The 25266-nt window shown below is 41.5% G+C and overlaps 1 protein-coding gene across 1 annotated transcript in view; it reads left to right on the plus strand.

Annotated features, from left to right (window-relative positions):
- Nucleotides 1-25266, plus strand: part of lars2 (leucyl-tRNA synthetase 2, mitochondrial) — a 93915-nt gene that overhangs the window by 30092 nt on the left and 38557 nt on the right. The window contains 5 exon segments of the mRNA XM_034175187.1: nt 4693-4800; nt 9847-10006; nt 11425-11529; nt 17496-17614; nt 17744-18027. Of these exon segments, the coding sequence (XP_034031078.1) occupies nt 4693-4800; nt 9847-10006; nt 11425-11529; nt 17496-17614; nt 17744-18027 (776 nt within the window).

Raw genomic sequence — 25266 nt, forward strand, 5'->3', positions numbered from 1 at the left:
CGTTCTTTTTGGGTCTAAATTGTTCTTTTTGGGTCTAAGGGCCGCAGACAGTTTGTGAGACGACCCCCAAACTCTGAATTCAAGCCACAGTTCACAGTGAAGACAGTGAAGCATGGTGGTGCAAGCATCATGATATGGGCATGTTTCTTCTACTATGGTGTTGGGCCTATATATCGCATACCAGGTATCATGGATCAGTTTGGTTATGTCAAAATCAGAATCAGAAGAAGTTTATTGCCATTGCCAGTGAACAGGATTCACAGACTAGGAATTTGCTTCGGTACAATGGTGCAACATTAAGAAGAGATAAAATGCTAGGATAAAATATAACATATGTGTCAAAATAAGATAAAATATAAGATAAAAAAAAAGAAATATGAAAGGCTGTGTGCAACAGAAAAACAGAGAAACAGAAAAAACAGTGCAGTGGGAGGAGTGCAATTAAAAACCAAAGTACATTGTCTAAAGTGACCCGTGATAAAATGATAAAGTGACAGAGTTAAGCTTAAGGTGACTGAGTTATGAGGTGTTCATGAGTCTAACGGCAGAGGGGAAGAAACTGTTCTTATGGCGGGAGGTTCTGGTCCGGATGGACCGTAGCCTCCTGCCCAAGGGGAATGGTTTGAATAGACCGTGAGCAGGGTGAGAAGGGTCAGCTGTGATCCGACCTGCTCGGCCCAGAGTCCTGGAGACGTGCAGGTCGTGGAGAGATGGAAGGCTACAGCCGATCACCTTCTCAGCAGAGGCCACAATGCGCTGCAGTCTGTGTCTGTCCCTGGCTGTGGCCCCGGCGTACCACACCATGATGGAGGAGCAGAGGATGGACTCGATGATGGCCGTGTAGAACTGCACCATCAGCTGGACAGGCAGCTTGGCCTTCTTCAACTGCTGCAGGAAGTACATCCTCTGCTGGGCCTTCTTGATGAGGGAGCTGATGGTTGACTCCCACTTGAGGTCCTGGGTGATGGTGGTGCCGAGGAAGCGGTGACAGTCCACAGTGGTGATGGGGCTGTTGGTGAGGGCGAGGGAGGGCGGGGGGGCTGTGGCTTTCCTGAAGTCCACGATCATCTCCACTGTTTTCTGGGCGTTGAGCTCCAAGTTGTTGCTGCTGCACCAGGTCACCAGCCGGTCCACCTCCCTCCTGTAGGCAGACTCATCCCCATCCGAAATGAGTCCGATGAGGGTGGTGTCATCCGCAAACTTGATGAGCTTTACAGAGTCGTGGCTGGAGGTGCATCAGTTAGTGTAGAGGGAGAAGAGCAGAGGGGAAAGGACACAGCCCTGTGGAGATCCTGTGCTGAGAGCCCGAGTGTTCGAGACATTTTTTCCTAGCCTCACACGCTGACTCCGGTCCGTCAGGAAGTCTGTGATCCAGCTGCAGGTGGAGTTGGACACGTGGAGCAGAGAAAGCTTGTCCTGGAGTAAAGCTGGAAGGATGGTGTTGAATGCAGAGCTGAAGTCCACAAACAGGATCCTAGCGTAGGTTCCTCGGGAGTCCAGGTGCTGCAGGATGGAGTGCAGGGCCAGGTTTATGGCGTCATCTACAGACCTGTTGGCTCTGTAGGCAAACTGCAGGGGGTCCAGGAGGGGGTCGGTGATGGACTTCAGGTGGGATAAAACCAGGCGTTCGAAGGTCTGCATGACTACAGACGTGAGAGCCACAGGACGGTAGTCATTAAGTCCAGTGACGCGTGGTTTCTTGGGGACTGGAACTATGATTGAGGACTTGAAACAGACTGGAACATGGCATGACTCCAGGGAGGTGTTGAAGATCCCCGTGAAGACTGGGGCCAGCTCATCAGCGCAGTGTCTCAGGGTGGCAGGAGAGACACAGTCTGGGCCCGGGGCCTTACGTGGATTCAGCCTTTTGAAATGTCTCCTCACGTCCTCCTCTTGGACCGAGAGGGCAACAGGGGGAGTGGGGAGGGCAGCAGTGAGAGGGGGGAGGTCCAGAGTGTTTGAGTATCCAGTTGTGTGGGGGGTGGGGAGGTGTGAGTACTTGTCTTCAAAGCGTGAATAGAAGACGTTCAGGTCGTTGGCCAGCTTCAGGTCGTCAACAGAACGAGGTGCTTTGGGCTTATAGTTGGTGATCTCTTTCAACCCCCTCCACACAGAGGCCGAGTCGTTGGCAGAGAACCTTTGCTGCAGACGTGAGCTGTACATGGATTTAGCCTTTGCCACCTCCTTGCTAAATCTGTACTTTGCACCTCTATACTTGAAGAGGTCATATTGCCTTATGCTGAAGAGGACATGCCCTTGAAATGGGTGTTTCAACAAGACAATGACCCCAAGCACACTAGTAAATGAGCAAAATCTTGCTTCCAAACCAACAAAATTAATGCCTTGCAGATGTGAAGAAATCATGAAAATCTGTAGTTATACAACTAAATACTAGTTTAGTGATTCATAGGATTGCTAAAAAAGCAGTTTGAACATAATAGTTTTGAGTTTGTAGCGTCAACAGCAAACGCTACTATTATTGTGAACACTCCCTTTTCTACTTCTTTAACTAATTGCCCAATTTCATAGCCTTAAGAGTGTGCATATCATGAATGCTTGGTGTTGTTGGATTTGTGAGAATCTACTGAATCTATTGGTACCTTGTTTCCCATGTAACAATAAGAAATACCTAGATTAATCTTTTTAGTCACGTAGCACTACTATTATTCTGAACACTACTGTAAATAGAAATATAGAAATATATTTACTGAGAAAAATGGTGACATATTGTGGTGTGTGTGTGTGTGTGTGTGTGTGTTGTTCAAGCTCAGGTCCGCTACCAGAGGCCTGGGAGTTTGATGGTTTGGCGCAGCATCTTAGCTGTTCCTAGGACTGCACTCTTCTGAACAGAAACCTCTGATGTTGTGCCTGGAATCTGCTGGAGCCACTCTTCCAGTTTGAGGGTTACAGCTCCTAGTGCTCCTATTACCACTGGGACCACTTTGGGCTTTACCTTCCACATTTGCTTCAGGTGTTCTTTTAGCCCTTGGTTCTTCTCAGGTTTCTCATGCTCCTTCTTTCTGATTTTGCTGTTAGCTGAGGTTGCCACATCAATCACAACTGCAGTCTTCTTTTCCTTGTCAAGCACTACTATGTCTGGTTGGTTGGCCAGCAGCTGCTTGTCTGTCTGGAATTTGAAGTCCCACAGGACCTTAGCCCTGTCATTCTCAACCACCTTTGGTAGCGTCTCCCTTCAGGACTTGGGGATATCTAATCTGTATGCGGCACACATGTTTATGTACACTATTCCTGTCACTTGGTTGTGTCTCTCTGTGTACGCTATCCCAGCTTGCTATTTGCACCCCACTTTTATGTGCTGAACTGTTCCTGGGGCACATTTGCACAACTGTGGTAGATTCCTGCCTCTATGGATCTGGTATGTAGAGCTTGTTGTTGTGCTGCCACAATCAGAGCCTCTGTGCTGTCCTTTAGGTAAATGGACTGCATTGATATAGTGCTTTTCCATCCACATCAGAAGCTCAAATGTGCTTTACAGTTATGCTTCACATTCACCCATTCACACAAATACACTCATACACTGATGTCAGGGTGCTGCTATGCAAGGCACTCACTGGGGGATTAAAGACCTTGCCCAAGGGCCCTTAGTGATTTTCCAGTCTGACTGAGTTTTGAACCCCGAATCTTCTGGTTTGAAGCCCAATTCTTAACCACTAGACCATCACCTCCCCTTTAGGCCGGACTTTTCTAGCCACTGGTGGGACTTCTTGATGTCAGCCACTTCTTCTGTTTGTCGATGGTACATCCCATTGGAGGGGCTTGGTCTTCCATGATGTCTCCTCCTCCTGTTTCTTGTCACTGTCTGTCTTCAGCTGTCTGAGGGGGACCATCTTTGTGATGTATTCATGGATGCTCCTCGTCTTGTCCTGGATTGTGGCTCTGACACTCATTAATCCCCACCCTCTTTCCTTCTGTTGCTCATAGAGCCTCAGGGTGCTGCGCTTTGGGTGGAAACCTCTTAAAGCACATTTTATATCACTTCAGTTGCTCGTCACTACTTTCCTGATTTTGTTCTTGCTGATAGGATCATTGTACTGTATCTCCTGTGAGAATCTGTCATGCCAACACATATTTATTTACAGTGATTTATGTCTCTCTTCTTCCACTCTGGAACAAATCCTGAGCTGAAACACTTAGCTGTCATGCTACGATGAGTATACCCAGTGTTTATGTTTGTCTTGATATCACAGCAATCGTTTTCTGCCTGCTGAGAGGATCTGTGAATAGGATTGTGGGTAAGAGACTGAAAAGAAATGGAGAGTCTGCCATCTCTGGCCTGAGCCCATCTCTGGCTTTCCAGCGTTATCCTTGTTGATATGCATAGCCTCCTTTACTCACACAAAATAACCGTTGTTGTGCAATAGAGCTTTATCTGCGATGGCTTTGTGATATGAAGGGAAAAGAGGGCAAGTGGAGGGATTTTAGAAAATTCCTCTTTCTTTGCATAATGTGACCTGGCCGACTGCTGCTTTGTCTAAATAAATTGGCTGGGGTTTAGAAGCTGTAACCCTGAGATGGAGTCTTGCATTGTTTGTTTATATAATGAGGAACTGGTAGCTCTTCCACAGTAGTGTGGATATTTTGTCGGTTTTTAAATGTTAAAAGCAGTAAACTAATCTCAGTTACTCATGTGTCCAAAAGCTTTTTTTTTTTTTTCCTGTTTTTCTCCTCAAGTCTCTCCTGGATGCCTTGGCAGAACTTCCAGAGTGGTATGGGGTCAAAGCCATGCAAGCAAACTGGATTGGAGAGTGCACAGGATGCTACTTTGATTTCAAACTCAAGGTGAATTTGTTTTCTTCCTCCCTTCATTCTTGCTTTCTTTCAATCTGTCAGCCTTTGTCGCTTCGTGCTCTGCTCTCCGTCTCATTTCCCTTTCCAGCCTTTTACTTCCCAAGAACTGACTGCATACTTTTACTGTTCGCATGTGTTTATTTTCTTACATCTATTGAAAATCATGTGGCAACACATAAAAATTTTCACTTACTGTTCACACTCAGCAGGTGCATCCATCTGCAAGCTGCAATTTACCCAAACAGATGATGTCAGACACGAAATTCTGTTGGGATTTCTAAAAACCAAATGTAAAGTGTGTTTTCCAACTGAACTATTGTTTAAAGCCCCATGGGCCATTTCTTAAGCAAAGTCCTTGAAAAAGAAATGGAAAACGATAACTCAAGTCAATTTTTTTTTTAATTTTAAAATGGTATTTGAGTGAGTTTGTGTGATGTGATTTTTTTTTTTTTTTTTTCCCACAACATGAAACATTATTTTATAGAAAATGAAAGATAAGGCTGACAGAATGTATAATTGAAATTCAAAAAGAGGATATTACACAATTCTGTTTTGTCACAAAAACCCTTAGCTCAAGTACTCCTCTAATGCAGGGGTGGGCATGAAGCGCCAAGACGGTGCAGGTTTTCCACGGTTCACAGATGATCTGAGGAACTCATCCATAAAACCACTTGCTAAGAAAAATCTGCACCGTCTTCATCCTTTGTGGCACACTGTTGTTTTTGTTTTATGTACTTTTTTTAACCTGGGATTCTAACATTTATAGAAGTAGTTCTCAGGTTGTGGGGTACAGAGCTTTTGGGTAGAAGGTACAGTGAGGAAAATAAGTATTTGAACACCCTGCGATTTTGCAAGTTCTCCCACTTAGAAATCATGGAGGGTTCTGAAATTTTCATCTTAGGTGCATGTCCACTGTGAGAGACATAATGCAAAAAAAAAAAAATCTGGAAATCACATTGTCTTTTTATAATTTATTTGTATGTTACTGCTGCAAATAAGTATTTCAACACCTGTGAAAATCGATGTTAATATTTGCTACAGTAGCCTTTGTTTGCAGTTACAGAGGTCAAACGTTTCCTGTAGTTTTTCACCAGGTTTGCACACACTGCAGCAGGGATTTTTGTCCACTCCTCCATACAGATCTTCTCTAGATCTTTCAAGTTTGGAGTTTCAGCTCCCTCCAAAGATTTTCTATTGAGTTCAGGTCTGGAGACTGGCCAGGCCACTCCAGGACCTTGAAATGCTTCTTATGGAGCCCCTCCTTAGTTGCCCTGGCTGTGTGTTTGGGGTCATTGTCATGCTGGAAGACCCAGCCATGACCCATCTTCAATGCTCTTACTGAGGGAAGGAGGTTGTTTGCCAAAATCTTGCAATACATGACCCCATCCATCCTCCCTTCAGTATGGTGCTTTTGTCCTGTCTCCTTTGCAGAAGAGCACCCCCAGAGTATGATGTTTCCACCCCCATGCTTCATGGTTGGGATGGTTTTCTTGGGGTTGTTCTCATCCTCTAAGCATGGTGAGTAGAGTTGATTCCAAAAAGCTCTATTCTGGTCTCATCTGACCATATGACCTTCTCGCATGCCTCCTCTGGATCATCCAGATGGTCACTGGTGAACTTCAAATGGGCCTGGACATGTGTTGGCTTGAGCAGGGGGACCTTGTTTCCCTGCAGGATTTTAAACCATGACAGCATCATGTGTTACTAATGTAATCTTTGTGACTGTAGACCCAGCTCTCTTCAGGTCATTGACCAGGTCCTCCTGTGTAGTTCTGAGCTTTCTCAGAATCATCCTTACCCCCAAAGTGAGATCTTGCATGGAATCCCAGACCGAGGGAGATTGACAGTCATCTTGTGTTTCTTCCACTTTCTAATAAATAATCATAACAGTTGTTGTCTTCTACCAAGCTACTTGCCTATTGTCCTGTAGTCCATCCCAGCCTTGTGCAGGTCTACAGTTTTGTCCCTGGCGTCCTTAGACAGCTCTTTGGTCTTGGCTATGGTGGACAGGTTGGAGTGTGATTGAGTGTGTGAACAGGTGTCTTTTATAGAGGTAAAAAGTTCAAACAGGTGCAATTAATACAGGTAAAGAGTGCAGAATAAGAGGGCTTCTTAAAGAAAAATTAACAGGTCTGTGTGAGCCAGAATTCTTGCTGGTTGGTAGGGGGTCAAATACTTATTTGCAGCAGTAACATCACAAAAAAAAATCATACATTGTGATTTCTGGATTTTTTTTTTTTTTTTTACATTGTCTCTCACAGTGGACATGCACCTAAGATGAAAATTTCAGACCCCTCCATGATTTCTAAGTGGGAGAACTTGCAAAATCGCAGGATGTTCAAATACTTATTTTCCTCACTGTAGAAAGACATGCACAAAAAAGCAGTGGTCAACGTTTTCTGGGAATTAACAAATTTCATTGTTTTGGAGACTAAGAAGTGAGTCTGATATAGACCCTGATGTCCTTTGATGATGTGCTTATCACTGGACAACTGTCCCCTGGACCCTTTACAGTTGTATGGATTGGGACAATGCAGATGAAGTATCCTACTTGTCCAAGGACATCAATGTTTCTGTGTAGGCTCTCAGTTGTCTAGGTGGTTTCCATAGTAGAGAAGCTTGAATCTTCGACTGGACTGGGTTGCTTGACGTGAGCACGTTTCGCTTCAAATCGCAGAAGCTTCCTCAGCTAAAATTCTTGCTCTGGTAGTCTGACTTCTAGACTCTTGCAGAGAAGAATAAACAGAAGCCACAAAAGCTGGAGTTTTAAACCTAACCAGACCCCTCCTACTGAGAGGCAGACTGCTATAGGATAGTGATTAAACAATAGCGCTTATTAGCACCTATTGTGCTCTAGTTAGCACCCTCCTAATGACAGGGCAGCTGTCCCTCCTAATCATGGGACGGACGCCTCTCCTGATGGCTCCCTTGATGACTCTCCTGATGACGTGAATGACTCATTCCCATGAACAAAAGACTGAAACTGCTTTGACCTGAGTACCCCATTGTAAACAGGGGACAAAGCGTGTCTCAGACCCCCTCCCCGGTTAAGGCCAGAGAGAAGAAATGGTTTGAGAGAGGGGTCAAGGAGGCATTCTGTGTGAAACAGCTGAAACCCAGCCTTAACCGGGGAGGGGGTCTAAGACACGCTTTGTCCAATTTGTACATGGAGCGAGTGGAGAAGACAGCCTTGACGTCTTTCACGGGCATCCCTCTCAGTCACTGGTTCAGATATGTCGATGACATATAGGTTAAAATCAAGCAACAGGAGGTTGAGGACTTTACAGAACACATCAACTCGGTGGACTCCAATATCAAGTTCACACGTGAGGATGCCAGAAACAACCATTTAGCCTTCTTAGACTGTGATGTTATGATTGGAGAGAACAGGCAGCTCCAGACAGAGGTTTACAGAAAACCAACTCACACTGACCAATATCTGCTCTTTGGCTCAAACCACCCCCTTGAACACAAGCTCGGGCTGATCAGGACTCTTCAACACAGAGCCCTACAGGTGCCCACAACTGCAGAGGGAAGGGCTAAAGAACAACTACTTGTCTGGAAAACCCTCACAGGATGTGGGTACCCACGATGGTCCCTGGACAAAGTGCAGAAGTCCCAGAGAACAAAGAGACCCAATAGACAGGAGACGGAGACAAGAAGAAGAGTGTCTCTCCCTTATTTAGCAGGAGTAGGGGAAAAACTACAGAGGATCTTCAGACAGCACAAAATCGCAGTTTACTTTAAACCGGTTAACACCTTGAGACAGAAATTAGTTCACCCTAAGGACAGGATCCCTAGTTACAAACAGAGCAATGTAGTGTATTCTATCACCGCAGAGAGAGTGCCAGCAGACCTCAGTCTGCAGTTCATCTCCACCTTAAAGACACTAACCACACGTTTGAGGACAAGGAAGTTAAAATCTTAGCCAGAGAGAAGAAATGGTTCGAGAGAGGGGTCAGTGAGGCATTCTATGTGAAACAGCTGAAACCCAGCCTTAACCGGGGAGGGGGTCTGAGACACGCTTTGTCCCCTGTTTCCAATGGGGTACTCGGGTCAAAGCAGTTTCAGTCTTTTTTTCATGGGAATGAGTGCTAATTAGAGCTAGTGTTTAGTCACTAGCCTGTAGCAGTCTGCCTTTCGGTAGGAGGGGTCTGGTTAGGTTTAAAACTCCAGCTTTTGTGGCTTCTGTTTTATTCTTCTCTACAAAAGTCTAGAAGTCAGACTACCAGAGCAAGAATTTTAGCTGAGTAAGCTTCTGCGATTTGAAGCGAAACGTCCTCGCGTCAAGCAACCCAGTCCAGTCGAAGAATCAAGCTTCTCTACCAAGAACATCAAGTCACATGAAGAATTGCGGAATTCTGTGGACTTCTTCTTTTCCTGTAACACTCATCAGCTTTTGCTACGCATATGACGGAGGCTCTGTGATGAGAACACGATATGTTTGTGCCTATGCTATAAATGAAGCTCTCACAGCTTGGTTGGAATTTATTGTAAACAATGAAAAAAAAAATATCCCTATATGGAGTTGAGTTCTGTCACAAAATTCATATATTGGTATCTGTTCCAGACCAGGCCCAAGATTTTATGAAAACTGATTGTAGTCAGGTGTTCCATGTTTATTACGTATCTGTAATTTCCTGGCTTCTCCTCAATTTTGGTGGATGAAAAATGGCTTAATTTTTAGGTAATCCTGTGAACAAACAAACCCAGATGGGAAGGTAATGTCCTGAGCGGAGTTAATTATATGCATTACAGAAACAGAGCAATAATTTGATGTTTTTGTTGTATGCATTCATAAAACAGTAATCATGAGTAGTTTCTGTTGCCTTTCTGTCTACTGATTAATAAGTTTGGATTATGTCTAAACATAGATGCATTTATGCCTCAAATAATATTGATCAGGTTGCTTGTTTTCTAAAATGTTCCAGAATTGTGACTGAACCACTTTATGTAAATCAAACAACAGGTTTTCACCAATGGCAGCGTCATACATACTGATGTATAAATATCGATCTGCTTCTCTTGACCTCCCAGATGGGGGGTGAGGAGACGGGGGAGACGCTGGCAGCCTACAGCTCCTCTCCAGAGATGGTTTTTGGAGCTTCTCACCTGTCCATCCTTCCCTCACACAGACTGTTGCACGGCAGCAGCTCAGTGCGCGCTGTGCTGGAGGAAGCCTTTCAGCCCGGCAGAGGTGAGCTCCTCCCTCCCTCCTCCGAATGCAGACGGCCGTTGATCTTTAGACATGACTGCCTACTTCAGGCAGGGGATACATACGTGCGTACATACATTTAGACTATTTTTATTACCTCTTCCAACCACCAGTAGAGGGCAGAATCTATATTAAGGTCCTGACATGAGGACATGCCGGACACCCTCCTTCATCTGTTAGCAAGGATACTAATGTTGTTGGTTGCCATTGCGTTGGGGCATTTGTGTTCTCTGAGTGCTCTTCTAACTTTAAGAAAGTAATTAGATGATGCCAGTTGCACGATGTGCAGCAGTGTTCCCAAATGTATTCAGTGTAAAAGACAAGTTAAAAGGAGTTAAAGGTATAGTGCCACTGGGGTCATAAAAGAATTTCTTTGGCACCACTATAATTTTATTCCTTAGCATTTAGATAAGGGATTCATAATATGATATTGCCAATATGCTCAAAATTAATGTTGTCTGGAATCAATTTAGGGAGAGAAATTCATGAGATCAGATGTTATGACCAACATTTTAATGAATTGGAAGTGATTTACTAGAAATGTTATGGATGTTAATGTAACATGGGTCACAGATAATCTCAAAACCTTACGCAACCTTCCTCCTACAGTTAGTCTGCATGACGGTAATGAAGGAAAAGACAATATTCACTATGGAACTTCCCCCCAGATAAATATGTCTTCTTGATTAAAAAGAGCTGTAATTTTGCAACATGTTACAAAAATAAACCTACATTATAATTGCTTGGATTTCAGTAGAAACAACATTTTCTCAGTTTTGTGAAATTTGAAATGCCATATGGCTTTAATTATTTTTAAAGCCCATATAGTGACAGATTCGGCACACCCTACAAGTGTTGTCGTAAATATAAATTAACGTGTACACAGAACAGGTCAGAGCTTGTGATGACACTGTTTTCTTTACAGTGTAATTTGCAGGTTGGATTTCATTACATTCATAGAGTGCATTGACATCCAAGATATGTCAGTGATTTCTATCCAAATTTTTTTCCAAGTACTCATTTTCAACATTTCGATTTTATGTGAAAAATTTAATTAACCTAAAATTAACATGAAATTAACAGAGGCTGCTGAGAGCGGAGCTACACTGTGCGCAGTGCATGCTGGGACAACCATTTGAAGACGTTCTAATACAGTCTACGGTCATAAACAACTATTAACTGTTATATTTGTGTGCAGCATATACGTATTTTGCTGATGCTAATTTCTTTTCCTTGTTTGGACGCGTGTATCGGATTGTATGCATGAATGTTTCAGCATAGATTATAAAGGCATGGCTGTACTCATTAAAATTTCTGATTTGGGATTCCCTTGATTGTTAATAATGAGTTCCCAGGAGAATGAGCACTACCTCCCTCACGCCTCCTCTTATAATCTCCAGACTCGCTGACTGCGGTCACTGCTCACAACCTGTTTACTGGTCACGAGGTCCCCCTGGTCATCTCCCACAAGGAGGCATTTGATGGTTATCTGGACACAGTGGTTGGTGAGTTCTTGTTTGTTTACACAGTGTCACCAGATTTGATTATGTCCGTGCCTTGATACCGCAGACAAAATATATTAAAGCATGATTTAATAAGAATACTTTCCCTGTGTGTGAATCATTATCTCTTATTGTTTTTTTTTTTTTTGTAATTATGTTTTTATGAAGGCTCTTTTCATTTGCTTGTTAGCTTTTTAGCAGAATCACTCAATTAGGCAGGTCCAGAAAAAGTTGTACTATATTTTTAACACAATTTCTGTAATTTTTAATCGAAATGAAACACTGAAGATGTGCTGGTAGTGTCGTCTTTCAGCTTTAAATCAAAAGGTTTCACAAAAACGACATGGAAGAATTTCATAATTACAGCCATTTTTATCCCCCGCTGGCTGAAGGCCTGAAGGACGATTATCAATCAATCAATCAATCAATTTTTTTATATAGCACCAAATCACAACAAACAGTTGCCCCAAGGCGCTCCACATTGTAAGGCAAGGCCACACAACAATTATGTAAAACCCCAACGGTCAAAACGACCCCCTGTGAGCAAGCACTTGGCTACAGTGGGAAGGAAAAACTCCCTTTTAACAGGAAGAAACCTCCAGCAGAACCAGGCTCAGGGAGGGGCAGTCTTCTGCTGGGACTGGTTGGGGCTGAGGGAGAGAACCAGGAAAAAGACATGCTGTGGAGGGGAGCAGAGATCGATCACTAATGATTAAATGCAGAGTGGTGCATACAGAGCAAAAAGAGAAAGAAACAGTGCATCATGGGAACCCCCCAGCAGTCTACGTCTATAGCAGCATAACTAAGGGATGGTTCAGGGTCACCTGATCCAGCCCTAACTATAAGCTTTAGCAAAAAGGAAAGTTTTAAGCCTAATCTAAAAAGTAGAGAGGGTGTCTGTCTCCCTGATCTGAATTGGGAGCTGGTTCCACAGGAGAGGAGCCTGAAAGCTGAAGGCTCTGCCTCCCATTCTACTCTTACAAACCCTAGGAACTACAAGTAAGCCTGCAGTCTGAGAGCGAAGCGCTCTATTGGGGTGATATGGTACTACGAGGTCCCTAAGATAAGATGGGACCTGATTATTCAAAACCTTATAAGTAAGAAGAAGAATTTTAAATTCTATTCTAGAATTAACAGGAAGCCAATGAAGAGAGGCCAATATGGGTGAGATATGCTCTCTCCTTCTAGTCCCCGTCAGTACTCTAGCTGCAGCATTTTGAATTAACTGAAGGCTTTTTAGGGAACTTTTAGGACAACCTGATAATAATGAATTACAATAGTCCAGCCTAGAGGAAATAAATGCATGAATTAGTTTTTCAGCATCACTCTGAGACAAGACCTTTCTGATTTTAGAGATATTGCGTAAATGCAAAAAAGCAGTCCTACATATTTGTTTAATATGCGCTTTGAATGACATATCCTGATCAAAAATGACTCCAAGATTTCTCACAGTATTACTAGAGGTCAGGGTAATGCCATCCACAGTAAGGATCTGGTTAGACACCATGTTTCTAAGATTTGTGGGGCCAAGTACAATAACTTCAGTTTTATCTGAGTTTAAAAGCAGGAAATTAGAGGTCATCCATGTCTTTATTGTCTGTAAGACAATCCTGCAGTTTAGCTAATTGGTGTGTGTCCTCTGGCTTCATGGATAGATAAAGCTGGGTATCATCTGTGTAACAATGAAAATTTAAGCAATACCGTCTAATAATACTGCCTAAGGGAAGCATGTATAAAGTGAATAAAATTGGTCCTAGCACAGAACCTTGTGGAACTCCATAATTAACTTTAGTCTGTGAAGAAGATTCCCCATTTACATGAACAAATTGTAATCTATTAGACAAATATGATTCAAACCACCGCAGCGCAGTGCCTTTAATACCTATGGCATGCTCTAATCTCTGTAATAAAATTTTATGGTCAACAGTATCAAAAGCAGCACTGAGGTCTAACAGAACAAGCACAGAGATGAGTCCACTGTCCGAGGCCATAAGAAGATCATTTGTAACCTTCACTAATGCTGTTTCTGTACTATGATGAATTCTAAAACCTGACTGAAACTCTTCAAATAGACCATTCCTCTGCAGATGATCAGTTAGCTGTTTTACAACTACCCTTTCAAGAATTTTTGAGAGAAAAGGAAGGTTGGAGATTGGCCTATAATTAGCTAAGATAGCTGGGTCAAGTGATGGCTTTTTAAGTAATGGTTTAATTACTGCCACCTTAAAAGCCTGTGGTACATAGCCAACTAACAAAGATAGATTGATCATATTTAAGATCGAAGCATTAAATAATGGTAGGGCTTCCTTGAGCAGCCTGGTAGGAATGGGGTCTAATAAACATGTTGATGGTTTGGATGAAGTAACTAATGAAAATAACTCAGACAGAACAATCGGAGAGAAAGAGTCTAACCAAATACCGGCATCACTGAAAGCAGCCAAAGATAACGATACGTCTTTGGGATGGTTATGAGTAATTTTTTCTCTAATAGTTAAAATTTTGTTAGCAAAGAAAGTCATGAAGTCATTACTAGTTAAAGTTAATGGAATACTCAGCTCAATAGAGCTCTGACTCTTTGTCAGCCTGGCTACAGTGCTGAAAAGAAACCTGGGGTTGTTCTTATTTTCTTCAATTAGTGATGAGTAGAAAGATGTCCTAGCTTTACGGAGGGCTTTTTTATAGAGCAACAGACTCTTTTTCCAGGCTAATTGAAGATCTTCTAAATTAGTGAGACGCCATTTCCTCTCCAACTTACGGGTTATCTGCTTTAAGCTACGAGTTTGTGAGTTATACCACGGAGTCAGGCACTTCTGATTTAAAGCTCTCTTTTTTAGAGGAGCTACAGCATCCAAAGTTGTCTTCAATGAGGATGTAAAACTATTGACGAGATACTCTATCTCACTTACAGAGTTTAGGTAGCTACTCTGCACTGTGTTGGTATATGGCATTAGAGAACATAAAGAAGGAATCATATCCTTAAACCTAGTTACAGCGCTTTCTGAAAGACTTCTAGTGTAATGAAACTTATTCCCCACTGCTGGGTAGTCCATCAGAGTAAATGTAAATGTTATTAAGAAATGATCAGACAGAAGGGAGTTTTCAGGGAATACTGTTAAGTCTTCTATTTCCATACCATAAGTCAGAACAAGATCTAAGATATGATTAAAGTGGTGGGTGGACTCATTTACTTTTTGAGCAAAGCCAATAGAGTCTAATAATAGATTAAATGCCGTAATTATGTCGTACCGATTTCCATCTGTCTGTCCATCCGTCCGTCCCAAAAAAGGTATAAGCATTCTGAAATCAACTCCTTTCACATTTTTAGAAGGAATTTTGTGAAACTTGGTACAAGTCCTTGTCATAGGTTATTAATATGCATATTGTAATATCGTTCAAGTTGGGCCCATTTTACCAGAATTATGGTTCTTGATTAACAAATCTAGACTCCGTCAGTTTCATGAGTGGGTGCCTGCATTCTGAAATCAACTCCTCTGACATTTTTAGGAGAAATTTCATGAAACTTGGAACAATTCGTTGTTATAGGCTGGTAATGTGCATATTATCATATTATACAAGATTGACACATTTTGGCAGAGTTATGACCCTTGATTTTCAAACTTAGACACTGCCAGCTGGATGTCTAGTAACTTCCTACTTTTAAACTCTGATAAGACTGAAATGATGGTTCTTGGTACAGCGAGACATCGACATCAATTTGACCGGCTGGCGCTCAGCCTGGGTTCCTGTGTCATACATCATACGGACAAAATGAGGAACCTTGGGGTAATTTTCGATTCCACATTGTCCTTTGGCCTCCACATCAGGGATGTTACTAGGACTGCTTTTTTCCATCTGCAAAATATAGCGAGGATCCCCATCCCCATCCTGTCTATGGCTGATAGTCCGGTGGCTAAGGGACAAATTTTAGGGGAATCATGCACTTTTATACAAATGCGCCAAAACTTTATCAGAGGTACTTTATAGTGTCCTGAAGTATATAAGATCGGGAGACATTGAATCCATAAACGTCTAAATCAAATCAGTTTTATTTATATAGCGCCAAATCACAACAAACAGTTGCCCCAAAGCGCTTTATATTTTCTACACTCTAAAAACTAAAGAGAATAACCATTTTCAGCCTTCTACAGCATATAATTCATGACAAACTCTTATCCAAATGTCTTTTTAAGTTCATAATATAAACTTGAAGGTTATGAAAAATGTATTAAGGCTAAGTAGGGATGATTCGAATGTACTTCAGTGTGCTTACACTCTTAGAAAAAGCATTAATCTAGGGAAAGTGACTAAATATTGTCTAACTCATTGTGAATATCAGTATACCTATGCAATATAGCTGTTTGCAAGCATAGGGCAAAGGAAAGATGCTACTCATGCACTCTAACATATTTACACTCTAAAATAACAGTGTTTGAACGGAAAGAAATGCTTTTTTATTAATTACAAGAAATCAGTTTTGTTTTTATGGCCATAACCATTATTATTATTATTGTTGTTGTTGTTATCGTTATTATTTTATGTTATTGGTATTAAGACGATTATCACCATATTTTTTAACTGAAAACATTGTAAATACCTGGTTGGCAAACTTCCTAGATATGCACAAATGTTTCATGAATATTTTTAATGAACTACTCTCCACAGCTTTCATGCTAGGAAGATCACACTGACCTAATTTTATGTCTCGGAGGTAGAGGCCTGTTAAAGATCCCTACAGGCCTGAAATGATTCCTGTACCTCTTTCCATTTTGAAACATACCACCCTGCTAATGTATAAGGATGTATGACGACGTACTATGCCGCACGACGAACGATACATGATCACATAAGCTCAGTATAGCTTTGCACTAGTTGCGGTAGCCATTCTCTACAGCTTAACAATGTCCAATCTTGATCACTGGCCCCCTACATAATAACCATATGATCGTATTGTTATATGAATAGCAAAATATACACTGTATTATAACCATGCAAACACCCTTTAAAAAAAGCAGGATACAGGGCTAAAATCAAATGTCTCCCGCTTTGACATGACTTAATATAACCTAAAGAGTCCCTGGACAAAGTTTGGCGCTTTTGTAAAAAACTGCACGATTCTATCCCTTAACTGCTGGACTATATCATTGCCGTAATGGCACAACCCTCAATCGAAATTGACCTTTTTGCTGGTGTTTTGTCATTATTGGCAACAACTTTTTTTGCAGTTCATGCTTACTCTGGAATTTTGCCTCAGATATGCCCAAATTTGCTCCAAGAACCTCCTGTTTTATAAAATTAGCCAGCCCCCTCTGCACCTTCCCTGCATGCCATTCCAGCTTTTTCCACAAAAATCCCAAATTACTCACGTTTTGTGCCTCGTACAATAACATTAATTTGCTCCTTAGCATCTGCTTGCTAGCAGTGCTTTTGTTTTAAATGAACAACGCGCTGAGTTTTCAAATCCTTATAATGCAATATTTCTGTTTATAAATAAGCAGTCTGCCATGCTTCTTGATGTATGAAGAAGTAGCACCATGTTTCAAAATAAGTGTGACCTATAGAGCAGTGTGAAGGTAATGTTGTTTTTTTTTTTTTTTCCTCTCTCTCTCTTCAAGATGCATTTTTGGATAGTGCAACTAATACTTCAGTGTGACTTATAGTTTAAGAATAATGTCTAAGAATACTGTAATTTGATTGTGCACAATATGCTGCACTTCAGTGTCAAGATGATGTTTCTGGTGTTTTGGAAATTAATTATATTCCTCTACCATCTTTTACTGTGGATGCAGTTTTGACGTAAAACCTGTAGGTGTTTGTTTCTCAGAGGGAGGAGGTGAAAACAAAGAGGTTGACTATTAGTCACATCACAGCTTCATCACAGGAGAGATTTATGTTTATTTATTCATTTATTTGTATGAGTGTCTTCCCGTGTTTCTTCTTTGCATTGTTTTCCTGCTGATCCTGTCTGACAGGTATCCCAGAATCCTGTGAGGAAGATCTGTCTGTAGCTACAGCACTCAATCTGAAGTGGACCACTGTGTTAACAAACCAAGATGAAGATGGAACCCAAACTCTGCTCAACTCTCATGAGGTCAGTGCTTTTGATAATGACTGCAGCACTGATCAAGATCCAAAACACTCATGGACTGTGACTGTGCTGGATACATCATCTATGTCTTTCCTTTGTATATAGATTTGTTCACTCAACACTGTTATTTAGTTCACAGGCCTTACCAGAGAGCAGGCATTTCACTCAATTACCCAGAAGGCCAGAGAACAAAAGGTCGGTGGACATCTCACCAGTTCCAAACTCAGGGATTGGTTGATATCAAGACAACGGTACTGGGGCACACCCATCCCTGTGGTGCATTGTGGAGCTTGTGGTCCAGTTGCGGTCCCTGAAGAGGAGTTACCAGTTATTCTGCCAAAGCTGTCATCGCTTACAGGAAAGGGCGCATCGCCTCTGGAGACTGCACATGACTGGGTCAATTGCAGATGTCCCAGGTAAGAATTTCAAGTTTGATTTGAAAGCAAAGCTGTAAGTGGTGTGGAGGCACCGCAGTAGTGCTCTTGCCTTCCAAAAAAGACATCTTAGTTCAAAACCATCCGTGTGCTGGAGATCTGTTAGATTTGATCTGATCTGGAGACTTGTTAAGAAGGGCAACCGGCATTAACTCAGTGTGGGGATCCATCTGTGCGACCCCAAGTAAAAAGGGGAGCAGCCGACAGAAAATCAAAGTATCACATCTAGGATTGTGCATATGCTGTTGTTGCATCTTCTTATAAGAAATATTATTTTTGATTTCCGCAGGGGAACAAAAATACATCAATGTTTGGTTATAAATTATGCGTTATTGTGCAGAAATCTTTTTTCATAGAATCACCAAAGATAAAGTGTAAAATGTATCAGATCCCACTCCAGAGATACCACCCGCGGGTTGCAGGAGGCACTTGGACCAGCTCTCCGTCACAAGGGTCCGACCCTCAATCCCCCACTGGTATTACCGGGTGGGGTTGATCGAAGGCTGTTTAAACTGGTGGCGAGGAGATTCGTCTAGCTGCTGCTCACTGCCTCCATCCGGATGTCCATTCCACTGAAGCTGGACTCGCACCCCGATCAAATAGCCTTCAGTAGGACCAGGATACGAGCCGGCCACGCCCGGTAATGGCAGCTCTCCTTTAATGGACCGGGGCTCTTGGAAATTGCTAGATTTAGGTTTTAGTGATCCATACAGCGGATCTCAGGGGATGTGTTAATTTTGTTAAAACTAGACCAACCCTTCAGAACTATTTGATGTTAAACACCTAGCCACCTTACTTTTACACTCTGAGAAGATTTAATGATCCACTGTCCACAACCAACACTTTAACTACAAGATCATTTTATTGCAGAATTAGCAAGTGCTGGTAAGTAGTTTAAAACAATTTCTCACTTATTTGATCAGATCAATTAAAATAAGGAAAAATCACATTAAATTTGATTAGAATAATGATCCAACAATAATTAGATAAAGTCCTGATTATAAAGTCCTTAAAACTGATCACTTACTTGACTGGGTTAGGTCTCAATTAATTGTAAAGTCCAATTGGGAGAGAGAGGGAAAAGTCCACTGGCCATGTGGGCTTATCCTTTGTTGCCAAGTCGTGATCCTCTTGTGGTTACATTCAACTTTGTCCAAAGTGTTTGTAATCCACACAGATCCTAATAGTTGTAAGGTGGTGGAGCTGAGGAAGTCTTCAATCCAATGATTCCATCCTGGCTGAGGGGTCGCTTGGTTAACCTCTGTAGCCTGAATCCTCTGTTAGCTTCTTAGCATCACCAGGGTGTTGTCTGAAGTTTTTCTCTTATGTTGAAAAGTCTTGTTCAGCAGGTTGAGGTGGTCGATCCTACAGCCACTAGATCTACACGAGGTCTGTTAGAAAAGTATCCGACTTTTTTATTTTTTGCAAAACCTGATGGATTTGAATCACGTGTGCTTGCATGAGCCAACCTTGAACCTTCGTGCACATGCGTGAATTTTTTCACGCCGTTCGATTGTGTCATTTGCTTGCAAGCGGCCTTTGTGTGGGATGGGTGTACAACCCCTGGCAAAAATTATGGAATCACCGGCCTCGGAGGATGTTCATTCTGTTGTTTAATTTTGTAGAAAAAAGCAGATCACAGACATGACACAAAACTAAAGTCATTTCAAATGGCAACTTTCTGGCTTTAAGAAACACTATAAGAAATCAAGAAAAAAAGATTGTGGCAGTCAGTAACGGTTACTTTTTAGACCAAGCAGAGGAAAAAAATATGGACTCACTCAATTCTGAGGAATAAATTATGGAATCACCCTGTAAATTTCCATCCCCAAAACGAACACCTGCATCAAATCACATCTGCTCGTTGACATTGACCCTATGTCATGAAATTGACCCTATGTGTCTTTTTGCAAGGAATGTTTTCACAGTTTTTGCTCTATGGCAAGATGCATTATCTTCTTGAAAAATGATTTCATCATCCTCAAACATCAGAAAAGTGTCCAAAATATCAACGTAAACTTGTGCATTTATTGATGATGTAATGACAGCCATCTCCCCAGTGCCTTTACCTGACATGCAGCCCCATATCAACAATGACTGTGGAAATTTACATGTTCTCTTCAGGCAGTCATCTTTATAAATCTCATTGGAACGGCACCAAACAAAAGTTCCAGCATCATCACCTTGCCCAATGCAGATTCGAGATTCATCACTGAATATGACTTTCATCCAGTCATCCACAGTCCACGATTGCTTTTCTTTAGCCCATTGTAACCTTGTTTTTTTCTGTTTAGGTGTTAATGATGGCTTTCGTTTAGCTTTTCTGTATGTAAATCCCATTTCCTTTAGGCAGTTTCTTACAGTTCGGTCACAGACGTTGACTCCAGTTTCCTCCCATTCGTTCCTCATTTGTTTTGTTGTGCATTTTCGATTTTTGAGACATATTGCTTTAAGTTTTCTGTCTTGACGCTTTGATGTCTTCCTTGGTCTACCAGTATGTTTGCCTTTAACAACCTTCCCATGTTGTTTGTATTTGGTCCAGAGTTTAGACACAGCTGACTGTGAACAACCAACATCTTTTGCAACATTGCGTGATGATTTACCCTCTTTTAAGAGTTTGATAATCCTCTCCTTTGTTTCAATTGACATCTCTCGTGTTGGAGCCATGATTCATGTCAGTCCACTTGGTGCAACAGCTCTCCAAGGTGTGATCACTCCTTTTTAGATGCAGACTAACAAGCAGGTCTGATTTGATGCAGGTGTTAGTTTTGGGGATGAAATTTACAGGGTGATTCCATAATTTATTCCTCAGAATTGAGTGAGTCCATATTTTTTTCCTCTGCTTGGTCTAAAAAAGTAACCGTTACTGACTGCCACAATCTTTTTTTCTTGATTTCTTATAGTGTTTCTTAAAGCCAGAAAGTTGCCATTTGAAATTACTTTAGTTTTGTGTCATGTCTGTGATCTGCTTTTTTTCTACAAAATTAAACAACTGAATGAACATCCTCCGAAGCCGGTGATTCCATAATTTTTGCCAGGGGTTGTAGTCTCTCGTCGGATTTTTATTTCAAGGAAAATGGCGGAATGACTGGAGCAGCACGACTGCATCAAATTTTGCCAGAAACTGGGCGACAGCCAGGTGGAAACCATTCGGAAGATTCAGACAGCTTTCGGTGACGATCCTATGGGCATCACACACATTAAGGAACGGTACAACTGGTTTAAAGACAGCCACACAACGGTGGAGAGCGAGCCACTCTCCGGTTGGCCATCAGCATGCTGAAATGACCAGATCATTTCCAAAGTGAACACTGTGGTGATGCGGGACTGTTGTGTGACTATCCGAGAAATTGCAGAAGAGGTGGACATCAGCACTTTTTCGGCACATTCCACTGTGACAAGATTTGGCCATGAAAAGAGTGGCGGCGAAATTTGTGCTTCGGTACGAAGCTGATAATGGCGGAGCAAAAGCACCTCCGTGTTGAAGTCTCACAGGACATGCTGTGACATGCCCACCTCTTCCACCATTCGGAAGATTCAGACAGCTTTTGGTGGCTTTTCAGTCGTGTGACTATCTGAGAATTTGTGGAAGAGGTGGGCATCATTTTTCGGAGACCAGCATGGTGTACTGGTTACATTAGCATACTGCCATTGCACTATTGTATTTAATGTTATATTGTTTACGTCAGCATAATGCTATTGCACTGTTGTATTTAATGTTATATTGTTTACATGATCATACTGCCATTGCACTGTTGTATTTAATGTTATATTGTTTACATTAGCATACTGCCATTGCACTGTTGTATTTAATGTTATATTGTTTGCATCACAGTGGCGGCTGGCCCATAGGGGGCGCTCGGGCGCTGCCCTCCTAGATGTGGAGGGGAAAAGTCATATTTAAAAAGTATTATCAATGTCAGTTTTACTTAATAGTATGTGCCTACATGTAATATGAATGATTAAAACAACACTTCCTCCAACTGACTGTCATTCAACAGTGCATTTCCACCGACAGAAGCAGAAAACGTATCATTCCTCGTCTTGGGCGATCATTCAAAGCGCCCTTGAAGTTCAGCGAAATAACCAATTGTATGTAGTTGCTAGGGAAAATTAATAAATATTTGGCAAATCAACATTGCCAAAATTAATGGCGTTGGGGCGCCGGAATTTTAGCCCCTGCTACAAAAATGCGGGAACGTTAGATTGCTACAGTCAGTGATATACGTGACGCTGCAGCTGCTGCTATCAGTCAGTCAGGCAGGAAGAGATGATGGTGACGACGACGTTTGGGTTATATTTATTTATTTTTATTTTGTCTCCGAGTGTTTTGCTGGAGTAAGTTGAAGAACTCTTCGGAGGTTTAAAACGGGACAAAACTAATCAAATCAATGACACCAAAGTTTGGCGGGGATCCTTTTGGAGGCGCATGGAGGTGCGCACAAAAGATCTTTCTCGTGGTTTAATGACAATTGCACATCCCGGTTGGAGGAGAGACGTTTGTCTGACTCGTGATAAACCGTGTCAGGCTTCATTCACACTGTCAGCGCGCACACGTCACGGAGGCTGCTGATCTGCGCTCTTTACTGGGGGGTGGAAAGGAGCGCATCCACCTCTGCCAGCTGCAGACTGACTCCTCTGGATCCACTTCAGCTCAGGTGAGCTGACGAGCTGCTCAGATTTATTCCCGAATGTTGCTCCTGGTGTGGAAACAAGGACGAAAATTTAAGATAAAACGAATGAGTGACGTTTTTTGTTTGTTTTTAGGGGGTCAAAGCTGTGATCTTTTTTGGGACAGCGGACCAGTTATAATGGTAATAGGGGAGGCCGGGGCTGTTTGTAACAGTGTTCAAAGCTGCAGCCATGCTGGTATTTTGATTTCACTTTACACGTTATGAGGATCAGTTCACAGAAGTGAAATATTCTTTGGAGTATTCCACACTCTAAAACAAATTATTTGCTCAGTTTAAAAACAAAACAAAACCCTGAAATAGCAATTTGCATGTTTTTTTAAAGAAATTGTAACTCAGCCACTGAGTACACACTCAGTGGCTGAGTGGCTCATTCTCTCTCTCTCTCTCTCTCTCTCACACACACACACACACACTCTCTCACACTCTCTCTCTCTCTCACACATGAACACTTTCCCTCACACACGAACACTTTCTCACACACACACAAACATTTTGTCTCTCTCACACACACACACACAAACATTTTCTCTCTCTCTCTGAAGGTGGTATGAACATTGTAGTATGTACAAAATGTTCTTTTGTCAATTGAAGAATTTTTCCATATTTTGAAAGAGTGTAAATTTGGTGATATTTTCTATTTTGTTAAGGTCGGTGTCATTGGTAAGGTTAGTCCTTACTGGCATAAATTGCCTTGATTTGACTTTCTTGTGATCTGGTACTATATAAATATAATTATAAGTGAATAGTATATTGATGTGTATGTCTGTGTGTAGACATGTAGTAGTGAATTTATATTTATGTAAATATGACTGATTAGAATTGTTGGACTTGTACTAGCAGGGGTGGGCGCTAATAAGCTTTGCTTCAGCCCACACCCTTTCGGATTCACTAGTTTTGTCTGTGTTTGTTTGTGGAATTGTTCATTTTTTTCTATTTGAATATTTTGTGTGCCGAATAAAACTTTGTCAAACTTGTCAAACAAACCCCAGGATCTGTTTGTCTGAAGATGATGGCAGTGCAGTACAGTTTGGTGTACTATGTGTGTAATTGGTGTCAAATGGTGAAATGTTCTTTTCTCAAGAACTTGAGTGTTGTATTTGATACTGTTCCTTTCCAAAGTAGAAATGGGGCCTAATATAGCTGTAAATGGTTAACTTTATCTGTAAAACTGCTGATTTTGAGGAGGACATGAAATGATTATTGTGGAATTGTAGTAATTTTCCGAATGTTCACTTGAATGCCTGTACTGGACAAGGCAAGGGAATCTATTGGCACAGCAGCCCCACCAAGACTGTTTTTTACCAGCCGCCACTGTTGCATCAGCATACTGCCATTGCACTGTTGTATTTAATGTTATACTGTTTGCATCAGCATGCTGCCATTGCACTGTTGTATTTAATGTTATATTGTTTGCATCAGCATACTGCCTTTGTACTGTTGTATTTAATGTTATATTGTTTACATCAGCATGCTGCCATTGCACTGTTGTATTTAATGTTATATTGTTTACATCAGCATGCTGCCATTGCACTGTTGTATTTAATGTTATACTGTTTGCATCAGCATGCTGCCATTGCACTGTTGTATTTAATGTTATATTGTTTGCATCAGCATACTGCCATGCTGCAGTATGATACTGCCATTTGCACTACAGTATCATACTATTATACGTACACTGCTTACATTGTTTATACTGTTTTATATTGTTTTATTTTTTTGTAAATTAGTCGTGTTAAGGTAGTGTTTTTTACTTAGCTTAGTAGTAGTTTTTATTCTATACTTTGCACTGCGGTCTGAGAGGACTGAAATTTCATCTGTGCTGTATGTTGAGCATGTATAGCATATTTGACAATAAAGTTGACTTTGACTTTGATTGAGATATATATATATATATATATATATATATATATATATATATAATATAACCCCAAGAAGTCTGTTGACTTTAGAGTGAAAAGGTCAAGTTCACTGTAGTGTACTTTGAAAAATATTTTGAGCTCAGTAACTTCTTTTTTAACTGCCTGATGGTCAACAAACTTGGTTTGTATGTTCGGTTTATTTACCCCAAGAACCCTGTTGACTTTGGGGTCAAAAGGTCAAGCTCACTGGAATGTACATTTGTAAAAATTTTGTGAAATCAATAACTTATTTTCTAACTGTCTGATTGTCATCAAACTTCGTCTGTATGTTCAGTTTATTTACCCCAAGAAGCCTGTTGACTTTGGGGTCAGAAGGTCAAGCTTACTGGAGTGTACATTTGTAAAAATATTGTGAATGGAATAAGTTTTTTTTTTTTTTTTTTTTTTTTTTAACTGCTGGATTGTCATCAAATTTGGTGTCCCCAACCTCAAAGGTCAAAATCTTTATTTTGTAAAAGCCTTCAGTAGAAACGCGTCACTTGTCAATGGTAAGATTGTCAACATTTTTCCAGGGCACTGTGGGTTAGTGCAGACTTTGCCCTTGTTGACCGACTGATTGTGGAATTGATCTTTTCCATTACAATGCTTGTGGAGTGAGAAACGAATTG

Source organism: Thalassophryne amazonica, chromosome 7 (genome assembly GCF_902500255.1).
Source record: "Thalassophryne amazonica chromosome 7, fThaAma1.1, whole genome shotgun sequence".
Lineage (NCBI taxonomy): Eukaryota > Metazoa > Chordata > Actinopteri > Batrachoidiformes > Batrachoididae > Thalassophryne > Thalassophryne amazonica.